Raw genomic sequence first — 22,003 nt, 5'->3', positions numbered from 1 at the left:
TCCACAGGCCACAAGCAGGTCAACCTCAGAATGGCTCAAAAGAAATAAAATAAAGTCCTGACTTGAATCCAATTGAGATGCCGTGGCAAGAAATTAAATGCACACGTCACGCTAAAAAGCCCACCAAACAATTTGAGTGGGCCAAAATTTCTCCACAGCGATGTCAAAGACTCATCGCAAGCTGTCAACAATGTTTAGTGCCTAGGGTGGCACAACCAGTTATTAGGTTTTGGGGGCAATTCATTTTTCGAATGGGTGATTTAGGGTTTAAATATCCGTCAATAAGTGAAATTACCATTTTTTGTATACTCATGTTGTCTATATCTTAAAATTATTCGGCTGATTTAAATACAACAATTTAGCAGAAACTGGAGAAATAAGGCAGGGGCAAATACCTTTTCACAATTTGATTGAAATCAGAAAGTAGTTCAAAGAATAGGTCATGATGATTATATGCTACACAAACATTTCAGTTGATGATCAGCCCCACTGAGCTGGCTTCTGATTGCGAGCACAAAGTAAAGTGTATGACAGAAGTACACTCATGAGCCCATATATAACAACTAGATAACACAGACACTGTAACCTACCCCAACACTTGTGACCTCAGCATTCTATGTGACCATTCTATGTCTACACGTACGTTACTTCATGATTCAGAGTTTTCCTCATTACCAGTAACAAGCTGCGACTCTCAGGTGTCTGTCATACTGTCAGACCTAAAATTTGCCCAAGGTGATGAAAATAAATCACAAAGTGATGTGCAGAGTGCTGAGCCCACAAATCAAGCAACTTTATAGGAGCAAAAATGGCTGTAGATATTAAATGCAGCTCTACAGCCATTAGAAAATCTACATCTAAACACAGTCAAAAGAGGTAATGGCAGTTGCTAATGCCATGTCAAAGCAGTGCATCAGTGTTGACGGTAGTTTACTGTTTGATTCTGTTTGGATTTTGATAGCAAACATCTCCGGGGGAACCTTTTTCACGTTATTAATCAGCATCTGCTTGTTTCAACACACCATTGATGGTTATACTTTTTTACACGGTCTGAATAACAACATTCAAAACCCAAAAGTCCACATGTCTTGTGCAACATTCCAGCATCTTTACAAATGTTGGAATCATTAACAGAATCTTGAAGTTTCGAGGTGAAAGCTGAAATTAGTTATACATGTAACTCTAACCTGTGGAAAACAATGTAAAAATATGTCTGTTCAAACACAGCTGTTATTTTTCTAGTTATTTTTTTAAAGCCCCTCATGCATTTCCCACATTGATTGTAAATCATATGTTGTATTTCCTGAAAAATAAGGCACATCTGCTTGAAACGTATGGTTTGAGTGTGACTGTGTCCAGAGTGATGACTGAGCAGTGACCGACCTCATGTTGAAAGAAGCTATGGGTAAATAGGCACTGATGACTGAGGGCCCATCAGAGCTGAACAACAGCTACAGCTCATGTCCTTTCATCACTATTCCTGAACAAATTAGCAGTGAATGTTATGTTGGATGGAGCTTTGATACATACAGCTTCATCTCTAACTTCAACTCTAATTCTGTCAGTTAACAAATGCTTCAGATAATGCTAAAAACACTCCACCTCCTGGTGGAAGCCCTTACTGACTGCAGAAATTAGCTAACGTTTAAATAAGTAAAACAGATGATGAACACACCCAAATAGAATGTCCCTTAAAAAGATTGATTCAAGCTTATGTTTTAAGTTTTGAAATTAATGATGTTATTCACATAAATCATGAGACAAATATCTTCCCTCAAGTGGTCTCCATCCATGTAGATAGATTTGGCCTGGTTGGCCCAGGTTTGACACCATAAAATGAAATTAAAAGAAAATCCCGTTATATATATATAATAGGAATTTTGTCAATACAAGGTTCATGGGCTAAATGAGTCCATTTCCCCTCAAATCTTTTGGAGTAGAAGCACAAGTCTCAGAGGCAAAACTATGTGCATGGATAGGGCAGTGGGGAAAGCATTTAATATGATCTATCAGTGAATGTGTGTCTTTCTCTATCAACATATTGAACTGCATTCAAAATGACAGTCCTTTAAGGCTTAACCGGAAAGACTACTGAGACAGCTGATTTAAAAGAAGCATGCTTTGGCCTAATGAACTTTATGTATCTTTAATCCAAGGAATATTAGCTGCGAATCTCAGCCCTTTTCCAGTTTTGTCCTGCTTCACATTCAAACAGCTCTATATATTTAACCTAGGATCTACCCAAAAACCACTAAAGTCACCCACCAGTAAGCAGCTTTGCTTGTACAAATGCCTTTCCATAGGGCACTATAGAGGAAGTTAAAGGATAGGACAATGTTGACTGATCAGGTTCAGTAACACATAAAAAGTAGAAGATTCTTTGATGTATACCACAATGTTAAATCACGCAATTCATTCCTGAAAAGTTTTTTTTTTTTAGCTTGTTGGCTCACAAAGTAACACTTTGATGTTAAATTACCAATGATGAATCCATGATTTACAAGATGATACAAGTAAAACTGGAAGCTAATGTAATGTATATGTGAATAGCCCACTTTATAAAACTCAGATGAACATTAACCATGATTAAGTTTACGAAATAATGTTATAATGTATTTGCTACAATCTTGTTGGATATGCAAATATAATTTCCAGCTGTCTAAGTTGCAACATGTGGCTAGCATACTGTGTGAGGGTACATTTTCATTATTGTTATCATTAAAGAGTGATTGGTGAGAAAAATTTAATTATAAGTTACTGTTTCTTTTGTACAATTTCACTTACTTTTTCAATGAATGTTAAAGTTCATGTTCATAGATTTCCACATAAAACTTGCAGGACTAACATATCTTTTAAGTTTCCATGTTAATCTAAATATGAAGTGGCGCAGTACCAGAGTAAGTCAGTTGTAACTTGTGGCAGTGGATGGTTGACAGAGGGCAGTGGACATCAAACTAGTAACATGATTGTGAACAGTAAAATGTTTGGGAACTTTTTCATTAATGGAATAACCACCAGGCGGTGAAACATTCACTCATAAATAATTTCCTCATTTGCCTGTTTCACATCCCATTCCTTTGACTAAATCATCAAAATAGCAGCAAAATGTGGCAGCTTCACATAACATTTTATGGACTTCATATATTCTCGAGGTGTTCTATATTATTCCACACTGGGTGAGAAAAAAACGTAACTGGCATATTTAATGACTGTATTCTACACCTAAGTCTCTAACATATAGAATGGCAAAAGTAGTTGGTAATCAGAGCAGATCCTTTTGATATATTTGCCATTAAAGGAGAGTATCAAATTCAGCCCCCTGCCCACCTTAATCATTTTTCACAAGCGTCTTAATGTTAATTTTCAATTATATGATGATGAAATACAACGGTTCTTCTGGATCTTTTGCATTCCAATCCTGACTTAAGGTTTCAGTCCAACATTTAAAAAAAAGGGCAGTCCTACAAACTACACTTCTTAGAAGTCTATCTCCTTCTGAAGATGATAGTTTTTTGCATTTATAACTTTCGGAAACCAAACAAGGGGAGCCTCTCAGTAGACAATCAAAATCATCACAATTCAGTTTTCTATTTGGAACCTGGTGCCCATTCACACTTAATTGACTGATCTCACCTCTCCATCTAGGTATACTATATGTTTGTGGTGGAATGGGTCTTTAGAGGGGATTACAAGAGAATGACAGCCCTTGGTGTTTGTACTGATGAGTTTACCTCCAAAGCTCTCCAAATGAATTGTAAAGCTGTAATGCTGCCATTCAGTAGTTCCTACTCAGATCATATGAATGTGGATAAACTTCTTTTCATAGATTGATCAAAGGACCAACCTGATGTTTTTGTGTGTGTGTGTGTGTGTGTGTGTGTGTGTGTGTGTGTGTGTGTGTGTGTGTGTGTGTGTGTGTGTGTGTCTCCAAAGCAATGCAAATACACAAAAACATACCCAAACTACAGACTGGTCCTTTAAAAATCACGATTTAAAACAAAGGTAACATGATGCTTGACAGCATCAGTTTGTTCAATGTGTTCAAATGAAAATATTATGAATTTCAGAATCTGCATACTAAGCTAATTTATGTCATTCATCTAAGTGAAAGTTCCTCTAATTCACCTTTGATGTATTTTTGCTGTGTCAGGTTCACATTACTGCAGAAAAATGGTTATACTCCAGCAATGTGTGTGTTGCGAATTTTTGTACTGATGAAAGTGATGCAGTGCACAGAGAAGTGCTGCACTGAAATCTATTAAAGTATGAACCTGAGCTGTGCTGACCTGTTTGTCAGAGCTGTTGCTTGCGCTGCAATTTAAGATCTAGGGGATAATTTTTCTGCTATTAAATGAACACATCACTAGTGAAACGTGTGATTAGCCAACTTAAATAAAACTGATAGGGGCAAAGAAGACATCCTAATAGTTGCCATTAGAAAACGGACTAAACCAAGCCTTGTGTGGAGAGCTCTGTATCTGTGTGTGTTGTCAGTGCTATCAGGAGGAGGAAGGAGTTTCTTATATCACCAATCATGTGTTACTGGCATCTTGTTTCAGTGTCTCTCTGCCTGTGTGGTTGTGTAGCTTGACATGTGTGTCAGTACGTGTGTGTTAAGAGTGCATGTGTGCTATTTGCAGTACATACTGGATCACTGAAAAGCTTGGTGGAATCGGGGCAGTGTGGTGGGTGTGCTCAGGTTGGATATGAAGGAGGAGGGGAGCCCTTGAAGCGGCGTCTCTGCAGCCTCTAGGCCTTCAGAGGACTGGGGGGGCAGCTGGACGAGAGACGTGGGCTCTTCGTTGGGTTGATAGGCAACACCCTGCCCCCCGCTGCCCCCTGCCTGGTTGTACGGAGGCCCATTGAGTGGAAGGAAGTTGAAAAGCTGTGAAAAGTCCATCAGTGAGGAGGATGAGGCCAGAGAGTCACCTGCAGTGGCTGCTGCAACCGAAGTGGACAAGGACATTTTGGACAAGGACACTTCCTCGCTCGCTCCTTCCAGCCTGCCAACGTGAGGCCCCAACTCAAGTTTGGAGGAGGAGAGTTGGGCTGATTCTTGGGCTGCTGACGATGAGGAGGGCATGCTGCTCTGCAGCTCCATCAGGTAAGTCTCCAGTTCTCCCTTTAGATTCTGCTCCCGCTCCTGTGAGGAGACGGTGTATGAGGTAAAGTTGGAGCCCAGCGGGTACTTTAAAGAAAAGGGGTGTGTGGGGGTGGGGAAGGGCTCTGTGTCCAGGACGGGGCCTGTGTACATGTTGAGCTGGTGGAGCCTTGGCGTCAGCATTCCAGGGAGTTCACCCTTGATGTCCCCAGAAGCCAAGTCGTAGACAATGGGCTCCAGCGAATCAGCTGGCTCAGTTTTTACCCTCAGCAGCTCCTGGGGGTGGCTCTTCTTCATGTGACGTGTGAGATGGTCCTTCCTACCGAAGCGCTGGGCACAGTATTGACAAAGGAAGTCCTTGCGTCCGGTGTGCACCACCATGTGGCGTCGTACGTCTTTCCGGGTATAAAATCGCCGCTCACAATGCTCGCAGCGATGCTTTTTCTCTTTGGTCCCACCAGAGGACTTGCCAGCATGTGTTTTGAGGTGCTCTAGAAGAATCCCGGTGCTAGGAAATGGCTGCAGGCACACTTGGCAGGTGAGATCTCCACTGTTGGCAGCGTGGAGGGCAAGGTGGCGTTTGAAGCCCAGCTTGGTGTTGTAGCTCTTGCCACACTCCTGACAGGTGAATGCCTCCTTGTATGGGTCATGAGTGTGTAGATGATTCTTTAAGTGATCCTTGCGGTGGAACATTTTCTCACAGTATGAACACTTGTGGTTTTTTTCTGGCGAGTGAGTTGCCATATGCCTTGGAACACAAGACACATTGTATAAGCAATCAGAATTCCTGCAATCATGTTTTAGGTAGGCATGCTTTACATTATACATAAACATAATACCTGTGAACTAGTATTCATGAACACATCATTCTGTTTACTGCAAAGCACTATGGTGATAAAGAAAAAAGAGACTGCTATATACTGTAGCTTGTCTGTACCGTAGCAGCTTGTATTTGGAGACAAAAGCCTTGGTGCAGTCGGAGTGGGAGCAGCGGTAGGGTCTTTCTCCTGTGTGAGAATACGAGTGCACCTTCAACTTCTCCAGACTGTTGAACGCCTTCTGACACTCCTGGCAGGGGAAGTTCTTCTTCGGCTTCACCTCGGCTCTCCTGCGCCTCCCTGTCGGTGGCGTGAGCTTGGCTTTCTCCAAGATGTGGTCACGGTGGCCCTGGGTCCCTGTAGCCATGGCACCTTAAGGCAGACCAGCTACATGGACAGACACAGAGTGCCCAACTAGATCTGATGCAATTATTCTATCCAGCTTTATGTGCTCAACATCGTCCGGACTCAGGGGCCTGAGAGAGACACACAAAGAGAGAGTGAGTTGTTTACTACACGTAACATCGATGGAACCATGAGTGCTGCTCTTAATATCCCATAAGATCAAATGATAATACCTGCATGGGAATTGGATTCAAGTAGCAACAGTAGCAAGTGACATTCAGTGAGGTAAAAATATAGTACTGTATAAAACGTGCAGTTTTAAACAGTATAACCCCAGTTTCTGAATCTACTTACCATAGTGATTCAAGTGTGTAAAATGTTATTCCATTGTTATATTTAATTAGTTTTATTATTTTATTCTAATATGTTAGATATTATTTATTGTTTGGTTATGTATTGTTTATTCCTTCTAGGTCCAGTGTGTAGGATTTATTGGCATCTGGTGGTATTCAATCAACTGAATACCTCTCACCCCCTCCATCCCTAGGCACATAGATTTAAATTTGAGGTCCAGATAGAGAACATTTCCTGAAGCAAAGGTCTACAACATCATGATGTCTAACTAATATGATTTAGTGCAATATATATTGAAATATTAGATGTATCAACACCTGTGTATAGTCTACATCTAACTGTCAAATCAAAATAGTAATTAATTCAATAATATTTTTGTAAAAGAACAGTAAAAGAGAAACCAAACCCTCAATGAAGGTAGGCTACATAACAAAACAAATTTCTGTATAATGAAAAACAGTTCACAACAATAAACATTTTCAAAAATAATCATACAGCTGAATCAACACCTCTTCATGTATAATTTTACAGCATTGTATTTACATGGTGTGCGTGGTAATTCCAATGAAGCTTTTTTCTTGGTTTGCCTTCATACCTGCATGTTAACATTTAACAGTTGAGTGAGACAGTGAGACAGCTGATAACTGTCTCTGCACATCAACATCATGGGTTTGGTGCAGTTGTCCCTCTGTGAGCCCTCAACTGACACAGAACCCTCGATCTCATATGAAGGATTACTATATGCTACTTTGGCTTTCCCAAATATGTACTTGGGTAAAATCAATGGCCACATTGCACTGTTGAAAAACACTCAGCATTGAGCTGTGGCTCAAAAGCTAGAGTGGGCTGTCCACCGACCAGAAGTTTGATGATTCAAACCCTGGCTCTGAACCCCAAATTGCCACCTAACTGTGAAAAAAAGTGCATTATATATTACAATACACTGGGTGTGAATGGGTTAATGTGGCTTGTAGCTAAAATAACTGTTCATGTCCTGCTGATGTCAAGTGGCATCAAACAATAAAGCAGTTAAAAGTGAAGACTTTGATTCAGACTGAGAGCAGTTGTAAATGTTTTAATTTATACAGCACTTATTGCCAAGTACCCTACAATTTACCACCCACCATTCACACACTTATTTTGTTTCTCTGTGGTTTTATTGTAAAGAATTAACGGACAAATTAAATAAATTGGGCCAACATTAAGAGAAAAGTGTAAAAAGTTTAGGTTTAGGAACATGTCATCCATCAAATGGACATATTTTCATTCCCCTACAAGTGTGCATTCACACAAACACACACACATAGACACACATACACAGACGCACACAAACCCACACATACCTCTATGTGAACCACACCATCCAGACAAAATATTATACCTAGCTTATTGAAATATTGTTGTGTTAGTAGTTCCATCATATAGAGTTATTTTCTTGCAGCTCTGGTATGTCACTTCCTTGGAAAATGTCCACATTTCATTATATGCATAATGAACAAATAACAAAGACTACAATATGAATATGATCCAAACCATGAGACAACTGAAGAGGGATCTGATGAGACTGTTACCTTCGAATCAAAGACTCAGAATTTCATGTTGAAGAAATAGTAAAGAATCAGGAACAGTTTAGAGATGATGCTGTGTGCATGAGGGAGGAGCAGAACAGTAGAGCAGGAGCCGAAACGAACATTGACCACCTTAATATTGGACAATGCTTCCATCACATACTTCTACTTAGATGTTTTTTTATACATTTATACATTGTATCTATTTGCAGCACTTTTTCTATCTCACATCACTCATACACTGCCAGCACAGCCATCAGAGGATACTTCAATATGCAGAATGGTGGAGACTCGGATCGAACCGCCGACCCTCTGGTTAGTGGACGACTCGCTCTACCTCTTGAGCCAGAGCCGACCAGGTTGGTTTATCGGGAACAAGTTCATTCTAATTATTTGAATGTGATACGTTTTGAAATCTGGTGAACTGAAAATGATTTTATATTTAATAAGTCACTATGTGAGACATGATAAATTGTTTTTATATACTGACTATTTAAATGATTGTTTGTTTGTGGAGGTTACTGTGACATACACATGTAAAAGAATCACTGCATGATGGGTCTGTTTCACAACATCCTACATGTGTGAGCCTACAATGCTTTTGTAGTGTGGATGGAGGTACTGGAGGAAAGCCTTGGTGATGCTTCTAATTCAAAGGTGCCAACACTTTCCTCAGACACCAGCGTTTGCTGGATAGATGAGGGACCAGATGAAAGAGACAGTAGAAAGAGGTTTACAAGCTGTGCACCAAGAGATGTAAAAACTATGATTGTATGCCTAAATTGCAATACACTATTTGCAAGGCACCTGTAAAAACTACCTCTAATGGTCAATCATGCGCTTGACAACACACAAAAGTGATTTTATCACCATGTAAAGGTTGACAGATTTACATTTTTGGGTTTTCATATTTAATATCCCGAGTTTCCGGGGCTTCAGAATAAATATCATATTTACTGAATACATACGCTGAAGAATGTGTCCAAGTCCGACTTGTTGTATCATTAATATGGTTTAATCCTCTGAACTGAAGTCTGGCATTCCCAATATGCACAAACCAATTTAAACAAACTAAGATGAATTATTTACTCATGTATTTCAGACAAAGACATCTATTGAATTTCTGAAGCTCTTATCTAAACCCAACCACGTTTTAAAAACACAAATACATGTAACTGTACAGGAAACAACGACATCTGTCATCATACATTCTCAGGTTGTATTGTTGAAAATTCATACTACACTAAAAAGTCACAAATTATCAGCTAAAGGTTTTACCCAATCTGCATTCAATCTGGGATATCTATAAAATATTAAAATAGATTGTCACTCAATAGAGGGTGTATCCTACACATGATTGTTATCATAGTAAATATAAAAGAAAAAGAGAAATGGCCTAATAATCTGAATTATTTATTGTTAAAGAATTTAAAAACCATCCTGGATCTGCTCCTTAATCCGCACTAACTTTTAATAGGTTATTCCAAAGGGCCAGGCCCTTTCCCTATGTCTAGTTTGGTGGAAAACGTTTCAATAGTTAACCAAACGAATAACCAACTAATCCAAAACACTAAGATGAAAACAATCTCCTTGGCTGAATTATTTATGTATATCTTATTTATCTATATTGGTTTTAAGTCATGCATTTCTCCATGCAGCAGATAGCCCATAATTTGTTGTCCCTAAATCTACTCTGGAAAGGGTTTATGTTTCGTTTATTAACTGAAAATTTTTGCTTGGAATCAATCTTTGAGAATCTTGCTATTGAAGAGTAATCACAAGAGGTGATTCCTGCATGTCTAGCAAAAATGAACTCAGTAATAAAAAAGAACTATACTTCTATTATGCAATAATTAATTAATTATTGATAACTAATTATTCCTCAATAAGTGCTTGAAATTCTAAAGATTTCACATCTCTACAAATCTTAAGCAAAGAAAACTAATCTTATAATTTTTTACTCATTTCAATGTTTTATCATTATTGTAGCACATATTGTGTAATTCATATTTTGCCTGGGTAAAAGGTGCAGTTCTTCAGGATGATCTTGGTAATAACAACAAAAACAACAACAATAATCATAATAACAACAATGGTAATAATAATAATAATAATAGTTTTCAGCTGATGGTGTGATAAACTGTATGTACTAATAATTTATCAAAATAGACAGACACAGCTTTTGTCTTCCAAATTCTAATGCTTTGAGTTCAAATCTTTTAAAGTAAAAGTGTAACATAACTCAATGTCTAAACTATTAAGTTCATGTTAAGCTTGCGACAATATAAGATATTATACATACATATAGATCCAGGAATAGTGGTAATTTGGCAGAAAACACATGTTCAAGACATCAGCAGTATTAAAGTGTAAATACAACAATCAGGACAAGAAATACATCAGCTTCAAACCAGGTGCATTTCCATAAAACTGTGGCATCAGTAACCGTTTAGTATGGAAACGACTGCAGATGGAAATCATACCATAACAGCTGCATAGTGACTGCATGTAACATGGTGCGTGGGGACGGTTTAAGGTGTAGGACAGGTGTAAACAGAGACACGAGCTAACACTGGCAACACACTTCCTCTCAGGAACTGTTTCAAGATCTACTTTCTCACCGCCGACACAAATACACTGGCCACAACAACTAATGTGCGACAGGAGAAGCTCCGCAGCGTTGAAGCATGAGAGGACGAGCAGCTCGTGTTTACAGCTTCGTGCTGACATGACATGCTCCTATACTGATATATGCGCAGCAGCAGCTTTACACTACGAGTACATAATGTAAAGAGCAACTCCCAACGTGCTCGCTGCAACCTTCCACAGCAATCACACCGAAATACAAGTTGACTTTTGCTACTAAAACAAGCTGTATGTATGTGTGTCTGTGTGTGTGTGACACGTCGGACGCAGGCTGCACACGCACATCTTCAGCATTTCATAATTAGTTTGCCTGAAGATCTACCTCCATTTTGCTGCTTTATTTACAAGCAGTGTCTTGTTTATGAGCGTCCCGGTGGGTCACAGCCCAAGTGTCAGCCGTGTGTCGCCGGGATCAATAGCTGCATAGGATGGAAATGCGATACAGTTTGGAGACTAAAAGTGAAACGGCATGACAAGAGGAGTGTAGCCGCTACATGCTCGCATTCGGCGATATAGTTTTGGAAACGAGATGCTTGGATCGATAAGGACGTGCTGACACCGTCTATGATGAAGTGTGTAGCTGTATCAGGCAGAAATCAACGTGAGTGCACACAGCAGGAAAAATGACAGAATTGCCGAATCCGTGTGCGCCTGTTGCTGTCGGCGAGCACCGCACTGCCGCTGTTTTTATATTAAAAAATAAACTGTGTGGAGGCTATTTCCAACTTTACACAACTTCCCTTCTTTCCACCGATCCCCCTGCTCTACAATGTTCGTGGACACTCACCGTGACACTGATATCACCAGTGACACAATTTATTTAAATTTTTTTTCATTACTTGTGCCTCCCTAGGTTTTCTCTGTGGTCCCAAACTGGGTACTGATTAACACAAACTTTTTCCCCAGCTCACCCCTCTCTCATAATTTAAATAACCCCGATATTTTAATTCAAGAACTGTGTAACCGTTTACTTAATTTACATCAAACTTACCCCGGACGCTTTAACATCCTTTCTGTTGAGTTTTTCTTCACTTTCAACTATTTTCCGAATTTTTAATAATTTTTTTCTCATATTTTTTGCTAGACGCGGCGGGCCTGAAAATTGTTTGCTTTCCCCTCTTTCGAGCAGCCATTGTGTATGCGCTGCGATGCAACCGCACTAGGCTTTAGCCACGCCCACCACAAGTCCCGCCCCCCATGCTTTATGATTTGTGCAGGGTGCTGCCACTCTCACCTCCATGTCCGCCACAGTCCCTTTTAATAAAACTCATTTTGTGGACTTGCTGCACGCGCTGTCAATCGTTTCAACTTGGTTTCGTCCAAATATCAGCGATAGGAAAACCATCATGTCTGCCAAGGAGTCCTATTCGCTAGGTGGATTGTCAATCTACGTGGTCAGTTTTCAGAGGTTGCCATTGGCCGACGTCGCTGTCAGTTGCCGGTGACGGAGCGGGTTATTTTCCTGGTGCGCTGTTACATCAACGAATCTCGTCTCGAGCATGACGGGGAGGCTACATGCTAGTATAGCTCTGCTAGTTAGCTCCATGCAGAGTAAAGCGGTCCGCTGGCTCGTGATGCAGGAGCCTAGCTAGCTATCCACAGAGACAGTTGTATATGTCAACAGCTCCTCTGGACGCAGGAAGCGGTTATTTAGCGTGCTCTTTTAAAAGCTCGGATAACCTTCACTCGTGAGGACACACGGCCCGTTTACGATTCATTAGCCCGGATAAAAGTTAGCATTTATAAAAGGTAGGTGTTGTGTAGCTGTATCACACTCATCTAACTTTCTAACAGTTGTGAAACGTGGCTACGTCTTTGGTAAGACTGAATACTGAAGGTCAGCTAGGGTACTGTGTGTGCTGGGGGGTGATGAGGGTTCACCTCTGGTTTATGAATGGAAATACTTTATACTAAAGGAACAGCTTTTCACCCAGTCACACAGTTTTTACATCAAGATGAGAGCATATTAATAGTAATAATAAAGGTGAGTCGGTGTCATTTTGAAGTAAAGCGTGCCATGTGTTGTGTTGTATAAGCACCATGTGTATCCTGTAACTTAATATGACAACGATTTGAACTTATGTGTTTGGCCATCAGGTAGGATAGATTGTGATTTCTCACTGTACCTGAAATGAAGAGCGTATAAAATGTTGTCATGGGACCTGTCTGAAATGGGAATGTAAACATTAGTAAATCACTAGTTGGGTTGAAATTACTGACAAATGTGAATTTTTAACAGATAAATCAGTGTTTTAGTACATGTTGGCATGAAACTGCAGTACAGAAAAGCCTAAAACTTGACGGGGGAATACATTAGAGACATGGCATGTAATTAGTGAAGAGATGGAGAATGGAATGCAACAATGGTCCCTGTCTTTTTTTGTTGCAGTTTTTGATCAGCACCCTAAAGGCCCAAGGTCACAACGTTTCCCTTCGATTTTTCATCTTCACTACTTAGCAAAACATTTTGAGTTTTATTATCAGAAGGACTGCTGCAGGTTTCTGTAATGTTTTAGTTTGATACTCAATATACTTGTAGCATAAATATAAATACCCTGCTTCAAGGTGTCATCATCAAATGTTTAGTTTTGACCAACCCACTGCCCAAGGCACATAGATCAGTGACCTTACTGTGATGTAAAACAGAAAATAACTTTCACTCAGTAAGAACTGACCAAAAAATATTAATTTTCAGACTATACTGAAGACTCAGACTGACTATACAACTAATGAATTTAGTTGTTTATGCACTCAGATTAATAAAATTTTTTCAATTCATTTGCTTCTATAATAAAATATAGAATCTACTTTCACTGTCAACAAAATTCTAATAGTTCTGCTCTTGATATTCTTTTGGTGCATCAGCCAATGGTTTCTGTGAATTTGTTTCTTCTATTTTCAGATGAAAACTAATTCTTTATTTAGTTTGTAAAAGCGAATTTTGAAAGTAAAGTACGAAATGATATTTAAATTGTTAATGTACATGTTTTAATGGTACCTTTGTGTCAATATAAAACATTTATATATTAAATAAATTCAAATGAGCTAAGCGATAATAATAAAATGTATGCCACTAAACCTCACTTAAGCATGACTCACACACAAAGCTGGGCTCTACTTATGAGAAATGTCTTAGCATTTAAATATTGTCCGTCTGTACACAGATCCAGATGGAAAAGAAAGTTCGGAACCAGGACATAAACCCATGCATCGAAGTAAGATTACTGACCCTTGACATCCTGCATTGTGTCAAACATCCTCATACTGTTGGCTTATGACATTCTCTCTAAATGTCTAAATCCTTTTCTGTTGATGCAAATGCTTCTCTTTTTCAGCAAAGTGATGCCTCCCGTAAGTGTTTGGACGTCAACAACTATGATAAGAGCAAGTGTTCAACCTATTTCAAGACATATAAGGACTGTAGGAAATACTGGGTAAGTGTCCTTTCTCCAGCATCAAAGAAAACAAAGAAACTACACTGATTCGAAAAGAAATCTCAGCAAAAAATTGTTCATGTAAATGCAGTTTGATAGCATTGCCATCATCAGACCTCAGCTGTGATTCTCAGTAGCCATACCTGTGGCTTGATTAAGCGTAGTTCTCTAAACACAATTTTTAGCATGACCGGGTTCAATCAGCAGTTTGCAATTGCTGTGAGTGAACTCAAAGAACTGACTTGAGAAGCTTGCAGACACAACTCGGACTCTACTTGTAGCAACTAAATATCTACACAAATCGGTGACAACTGCAACCAGTCACTGCATGAAGGTGCATGCAGTGTTGAGGTGCCTCCCTGTCTCTTCCATATTGCGCTTATGCCAAGTCCTGTAGAAATAAATTAAGTTGTAGACTATGTTTAAGCATGAACCCAACAAAGCAAATTATGAATGTCCACTGATTAATTTCTTCTACTCCAGTTTGATGTGTCATTCTGTTACCAGGTGAAAAGATCATGTATGTGTGACCCCTTGTCGTGGGTCAGTCATGTAGTGTGAACCGCACAGCAACAACTTTGAAAGACATGTCCTCTGGTATAATGCTCAGCTGATAATGCTTGGGGAGATAGCAATGTTTCTCTCTTTGATGCTGCATGACCAACTGGTTGGTTAGGACATCTGCACATTGAGGGGCAGAAGTCATGGAGGTGTCACGTGTTTGTCTGAAATGAGTGAAATAGAGGAGTCTCAAGCAATAGTTCCTAATCTTTTTCACTAAAGCTTTTTCAAAAAGACCCAAGTAGATCTCTTCAGTACTTTCACAATCTTGCGCGATATCTCTAAAAGATTTCCAGAAAAATGGCCATCATTGAAGTAACAGAGCAAAGTAACAGTGGAGATTCTTCTCATGTCAGATCTGTCTACAAAAAAGATAATTTTTCCTTGGCTCCCAAAATGGTTTTCTTATATTCCAGCCTTTATCAACAAGGAATTAAACCAGACTCTCAAAGAAATGAACAGCAAGACCAGGGGTCTAATTTTTTACATTACATTACATTACATGTTATTTAGCTGACGCTATTGTCCATTTAGGGGTTCAGTATCTTGCCAAGGACACTTCGGCATGTAGATATTATATATATTTATAAAAGAGTGTGTAGGATTCATACTGAAAGAGTAAGTACGTACAAAAGCCGGAAAATGGCGTACGCAAAAGATAATTCTGTTTTATAAAACCGTGCGCACGCTCACCTGAACGCAATACTCGCTTTATAAATCACAGTCCACCTGGAAACGTTTGTACAAATCCGCCCTCCACGCGTCCACTTTCCACCATAAATGGTCAATGCAAAGCACGGCGTGAATATTAAATGATGCTGCTGACCAATGGGTTTCCACCGTGAGTCCTGACGGAGTCACCGCATCAAGCGATGAGAAGAGGAAGTGGAACTTTCTGACACTGACATCGAGGTGTTTGTTAGTGAGGTGGGGGTGAAGAGCGACTTTATGGGACAGCAGTGATGTCACTAATAAAGAAAAACATTGATGCTCTGCCGCTGCTGCTGTGGACAACACACTGTGTGAGATCAGAAATCGCTGAACCCTCCTCCCTTCCTCCTCGTCCTTCTATTCACGTGCACACATCACGCAGATCCCCGCTCCACTGTCACGGCAGTATTTATTTATTTAGAGCATCGGACCGTTTCCCTCACATCAGTGAATCCTCACCTCCTCTGGGATATTATTTGGAAAGTTGCTAATTTCTTGTAAGTGATCTCCTGTGCGCTCTGTGCTGCTGATGGCACAGTCACGTTCACTGCAGCGATCTGATGATACACGCACAGTGTTAGAAGATATTATTAATGACTCTGCTCCATAACTCCACTGTTAAATCGAATCTGAACGTAATTTGCTGTAAGTTGTTTCATATTTTTTTTAATTAAAAGGCTCGTGTGGAGCAGATATGTCTCGCGAGCAAAACTAAGCTGTTGGTTTTAATGTAAATTATGAAATGGATCAATAATCTGCTTCAGTTCACCACCTCACGTCTGCATCGCCACTTTCCCATCTCCAAAACGTTCGTACGCATGAGTTTTGCGTGGAAATACGTAAATTCTCCCGTCAAGTTTGTTTTTATAAATCCCAACGTTGGCGTACGCCGATTCCGTTTTGTGTACGCAACGGTTATAAGATTAAGATACATTTATTTATCCCACACACATGCACAGACATGCACAGGCACACTCATGCAAGGGGAAATTTAAACTCTGCTTTTAACCCATCTGGTGCAGGACACACAGAGCAGTGCCCGGCAATGTGTCAGCGCCCGGGGAGCAGATGTTGGGGGAGTAAGGTGCCTTGCTCAGGGGCACTAGACAGGGTAGGGAGAATCCTCTTGGATTTTTGGACAGATCAATCCAGGTTCGTCTTTTTGTTGTTTCTCCGTAGAGTCGAACCAGAGACGAACCAGAGACCTTCTCTGCCCATAGTCCAAGTTTCTGCCACTAGTCCACCGCCTATCCATATAAATGAGACCCCCGAGAAGGCTCAATGGACTTGTTACATTTCACACCACTCAGTTATTTCAATTAATTGCAGATTGTTTGAGGTGCGTAAAATTCACAAAGTGACATCCAAACAGATGTGTGCAACAAATGACTCATTGTTAAATCCAGGAGGAAATTATCAACAACAAGTTTATTATGTTTATACATCTGTGACATTTCTGTAGATTTTTTCTGTTCTTATTTCAATAAGAAGTGGCGGGCTATTTGATTCTTTTTTTCAATACCTTTAATCATGTATCATTATCAGCATCTAGGGTTTTAATTCCTCTGCCCTTCTAATAAGTTATAGTAAGGTTAACTCTGGGTGAATTTTAACTGACTAACTACATTTTACTTCTATTTGAGTAGATTTTCTTCTAATTAACAATACTTTTACTTGAGTAGTTTTACTTCACATTACTGAAGATAACCATAATGATATCACTGCCAACATAAGCGTTATTTTCCTAGACTTTTCCCCTGCTGTACTATTATGCTTAATTCATACTTAACATCCGACCTCTGCCTGCTGAACCACCCTTCACCTGAGTCTTCCTGAGGATTTGCTGCTACTGTTAATGCGTCAAATACTCTGGCTGGAATAATACTAAATTCTGGAGAATGCACTAGGGTGATAAGATATTTCTCTCATTGATTGAATTGGTTTGATAGCGTAATCATATTTAGTTACAATTTCAGTGAAAACTATATTTTTTCTTCCCTGGACCTTCGAGGTAACTGTTAAAAGAAGCAAATGCAATGAGAACTCCGGAATATTTAAACAGCGTTCCCCTTCAGCAAAGTATCCAAATATTTACTGTATAAAGTACACTAAATCCCCTATAATAACAAAGTGAAAATGTGTTTTTAGAAATTTTACTGATCATTCTCCTGCAACGCTATCATCAAGTCAATTATGTAATGGCTTTCCAATTGAAATCTTTTCTGTGTTTGTCCATGCAGCACAACGTAATGGTGGACAGGAGAAGAAACGGGGTGAAACCTGAGATGCCCTCTGCTGCAGAGAGGCAGGAGATGCTTGCTGCTATCGGAGGCAAACCATACTGAGAGTCAGCAGTGTCACACAAAGACACTGAAGAGCAGTAGGCCCAGGAACTGTGATGCTACGAAACAGCAGTGGCTGGGTGTATACTGTGACTGATCTGTTCTCAAGCTCAGCTCATGTTAAAGTGACATTTATAGATGGACTTTATTCTACAATAACACTGAAGGGTGGTGTTACAGTGCTACAACATATGAAATGGATTATTTATTGAGGTGATTAATGTGTCATGAACTGTCACATAATGAAAAGAATTAAAGATCATTTAAAGCAGTTGTTTTTGTTTAATGAAGAAGTTCCGGGGCCTGTTCCAGAAAGCAGGTTTAACAAACTATAGCCATGGATTCTGAGTTGACCATCGCTGAGATGAGAAAAGCTGTATGTTCACTCTGTGTTAAGTCCAGGCATGCTGAATGCAAAAAGCCATAGTCAATGGAGCTTTGATATTACGACTAAATACAGAGAAGAGGCTTTATATTAATCCAGTTGAGCCAGAAATATAAATATATCACCACGCGCATTTATCTTTAAAGGACACAGTAGCAGCAGTGAAAGACTGGGAAGAAAATTAGTAATGTAATACTTTTTCCATTTTAGTCAATCCATTGCTCATTAATTAGCAGAGATACATTTTTTAAATTGCTGATGAATTTAGTATCTCAATGTATGTTGCAATACATTTGAAATACATTTGGCCGTAACCTGCTGTGGACAGCGAGCTGGTTAAAGCAGAAGATCAAAATCACATGTCATACATTTATTCATTGACTTGTTGTAAATTTAAACACGGTTACTTAAATCTTGTAAAATGATTTTAACCTTTTAACTACAGTAACAGAACTGGCTTTTTTGTTTCTGAAATGGAAAACTCATTAATATCCTCAGGTCAAGATGATGACACTCATTAGTTTTCACTCAACCTGCTTTATTATATGCAGATTTAATTATGAATGTATTATGTGATTAACAGGTAGACATCATCCAGTTTTATTTACATGCAGCCTAAGACAATGTTTCATATTTCAATCTAATGATGCTGGAGTCAAACTCAACAGTGATGGATTTCAGCTGTGGTCTATCCTTGATTTAAAAGTAGGGTGTTGGTGATATTTGTTGGAATGTGTTTTGCATCTTCCTCAGACTGATCATGAATCCTGTCACATATCGTTTGAAGTTGTAAGTCTTTAAGTGTTGATTTCCTTAATAAATTAGAGACATCTGAAGTGGGGTGGTAGCAGCCATGAGGTGCTATGTTTTAAAGTTGTCTTTCTGTCCGTCTTACCTTGAATTATAATACCCCACCTTGAAGGAATTTCTCCAGATTTGGTGCAAATGTTCACTTGGAACGAATTATGACATAGCTACTACGATTTAACAATTCAAATAGGCATTTTACCAGATCTAGAATTGAATAAAGGGATATGAAAATGGTAAAGATAAAACAGTAAAACTCCTAAAAGAGATGTAGAAAGAATAAGGTAAATAAAGATACAATTTATTAATTTAATCAGTTGATTTACTGAAATAAAGTAAATAAGGTATCGGTTCTCTGAGTATTCCCACTTTGTGCCACATGAACATGATGAAACTGCTCCACTTTACAATGTTTCATACAGAACCTAATAAAAACTAAATTTTCATCCCAATCCAACTCCAACCTATGCCCCTTTTGGCCGGAGGACGGCGCTGTGGTGACGGAACAGAGCCGAACTCCAGGTAGTCACAGGTTGTTTGTTAACGTTAGCAGAGCTAACTGAGGTTAATAACAGTCCACAGCTAATGCTAAGCACACACAGAGGAAAGAGACACACTGAAGAGATTTATCGGGAACAGATTTGATCAGGTTTGTAAAAAAGTAAGCACACGAACACACACAGTTTTAGATCAGCTGTATACATCAGCTTTAACAACTAATATCATGTTAACTGTGTTCAGGTCGTGTGGTGCTGCAGGCTCTCTGAGCCTCACAGCGGATACATGTGTTATTATTTAGTTCACATCATGACTGATACTCATCTCCACTCATGAAAATGACTGATATTGCAGACAGTCTTTTAGAAGTTTGGAAACTACGTTGTTATTTTTTTTCGAGCTCTGTAATTATTTTAATTAGTCATTCATTCAAATGAATCATCAGGCTATAATTGTCAATTGTGTTTGGTCCAATATTATCCGGACGTTTCTTAAATGTAAAGATATGCGGTTTCTCTTGTGTTCACTATTAATATAATTTCCAACTGAAAGTCTTCTTGAGCTCTCAGCATTTCTTATGGGTATTTGGTTTTGTTACTCAACAGTTATTCAGAAAATACTGACAGAAAAAACAGTAAGTAATGAAAGTCATAATCGGTTGCAGCCGTACATATAGTGTCCATAACTGCATAACTGCCTTGATAGACAGGGACAGAGGTCATCTGGAGCAGAGACTTGCAGTACAGGGTTTTTTCCGTACAACAGATACCGTCTGAATTGATCCAATTATATCTGTCAGTGATGCCCCAGATCACCTCATTCAGATAAACAGTTACACAACGACAATAATACATACAGACAATAAACAAACTGCTGAAAGATGATAAATTATTGTAACTGTGTCATAGAGCGCAGGGCGCAGCAGGCCAGTTTCAGATTGGATGTTAAAGGAGAGCTTACATGACATTTAGGAATAATTAGAGGAAACACATAAATAACTTCAAATTCAAGTGGACGTTGTTGTCCCTGAAGGGAAATTTGTTTTGCAAAACGGCAAAGAAAGAAGTTCTGCTTTAAAATCTAAAATAACATTAGATATTTTAAGGTGACACAGCTGCATGTTTTATACTTGATCTAGACTTGGGTAGACAGTCAACCCCCAGAGACACCACTACATAAGCTTGAAACCATGTTCAGAAAGAAGGTTTGTTTTTCTTCACAGATTTTGCTGCCCTCAGTAACCTTCTCATGGATGAGTATGTTAAGCTCTGCTCTTCATTCGGGTAAGATAAAGGTTTCCCTCAGTTTAGGATGGACATATAGATCTTTTCATATCTGTCAACATGTACGTAGAAAAATGGATTACAGAGGCAATATACATCACAAGGGCACTAGAGAGCATTTACCGCCGCCATGGCTGATTGGCTATTTCAACATATTGCATATACAGTACAAATATTGAGATAAGATACATCCAGATCTTGATACAGACACACTCCAAATGTCCTCTACACATAGCATACCTGATGTTTTTCATAAAGAAAACACCCTGGATCCTGATTTTTAATAAAATTTGCTTCAAAGGTTAATGGGTTCTGCCTTGGTCCATACCCCACCCTTACGCCCAGGTTCAAGAAAATTCGTTTTTTAGTTTTTGTGTAATCCCGAAGAGACAAACAGACGGACAGAGAGGCATAGGACAGACAGACAGACAGACAGACAGACAGACAGACAGACAGACAGACAGACAGACAGACAGACAGACAGACAGACAGACAGACAGACAGACAGACAGACAGACAGACAGACAGACAGACAGACAGACAGACAGACAGACAGACAGACAGACAGACAGACAGACAGACAGACAGACAGACAGACAGACAGTAAGCTATGAAAACAACCTCCTTGGTGGAGGTAAATACATTAACCCCACATTTGATTCAATCTATATTCCATGTGTGATGCAGTATGGGATTACTGCATGGCAAAGGTGTGGACGCGTCACATGACTTGGAGTTCATCAAAGAATCTTATCATTCCAACTTCTATTCAACTTTGACTTTTTACAACAAATGATTATGATTTAACATGCTATTAGGCTTTGAGTGTACTCCGCAAGTCTGAAGGTTAAAATTAATATGACTTACGACACACATCACATCATGTGATGTGAATAAACTGGAGGTTAAGAGAAGTGTCCCAGTTAGAGTAGCCAAGGTGTGGAGTAGAGTTGATACTTGCAGAGAGGCTGCTGTGGGATTACACAATAAAAAAGCAAATATGGTCAATCATCAGATACAACACCTTAAAATATAAAACCTTTCTGTACTGTAGAAAATGAAAAGGGAACAACTTTGTGTCGCACATCTTTCAGACACCACTCTTCAACACTGAATGGGTGAATGGTATATATGGCTTTGAGTAGTCATT

The 22,003-nt window shown here is 39.2% G+C and overlaps 2 protein-coding genes across 2 annotated transcripts; one reads left to right on the top strand and one right to left on the bottom strand.

The window, feature by feature from the left end:
- Positions 1–4,099: 4,099 nt before the first annotated feature.
- On the bottom strand, positions 4,100–11,871 carry plag1 (pleiomorphic adenoma gene 1). Its single transcript, XM_061094150.1, has 3 exons — positions 11,824–11,871; positions 6,039–6,395; positions 4,100–5,849 (listed from the first exon to the last, which is right to left on the bottom strand). Exons 2-3 carry the CDS (start codon positions 6,284–6,286, stop codon positions 4,652–4,654), a joined length of 1,446 nt encoding a protein of 481 aa, XP_060950133.1. The 5' UTR covers positions 6,287–6,395; positions 11,824–11,871; the 3' UTR covers positions 4,100–4,651.
- Positions 11,872–12,310: 439 nt separating this feature from the next.
- On the top strand, positions 12,311–18,151 carry chchd7 (coiled-coil-helix-coiled-coil-helix domain containing 7). Its single transcript, XM_061094151.1, has 4 exons — positions 12,311–12,581; positions 13,997–14,047; positions 14,168–14,266; positions 17,779–18,151. Exons 2-4 carry the CDS (start codon positions 14,003–14,005, stop codon positions 17,881–17,883), a joined length of 249 nt encoding a protein of 82 aa, XP_060950134.1. The 5' UTR covers positions 12,311–12,581; positions 13,997–14,002; the 3' UTR covers positions 17,884–18,151.
- Positions 18,152–22,003: the final 3,852 nt, after the last annotated feature.

This window comes from Limanda limanda, chromosome 20 (assembly GCF_963576545.1).
Source record: "Limanda limanda chromosome 20, fLimLim1.1, whole genome shotgun sequence".
Classification (NCBI taxonomy): domain Eukaryota; kingdom Metazoa; phylum Chordata; class Actinopteri; order Pleuronectiformes; family Pleuronectidae; genus Limanda; species Limanda limanda.
This window is presented reverse-complemented; position numbering and strand designations above follow the sequence as displayed.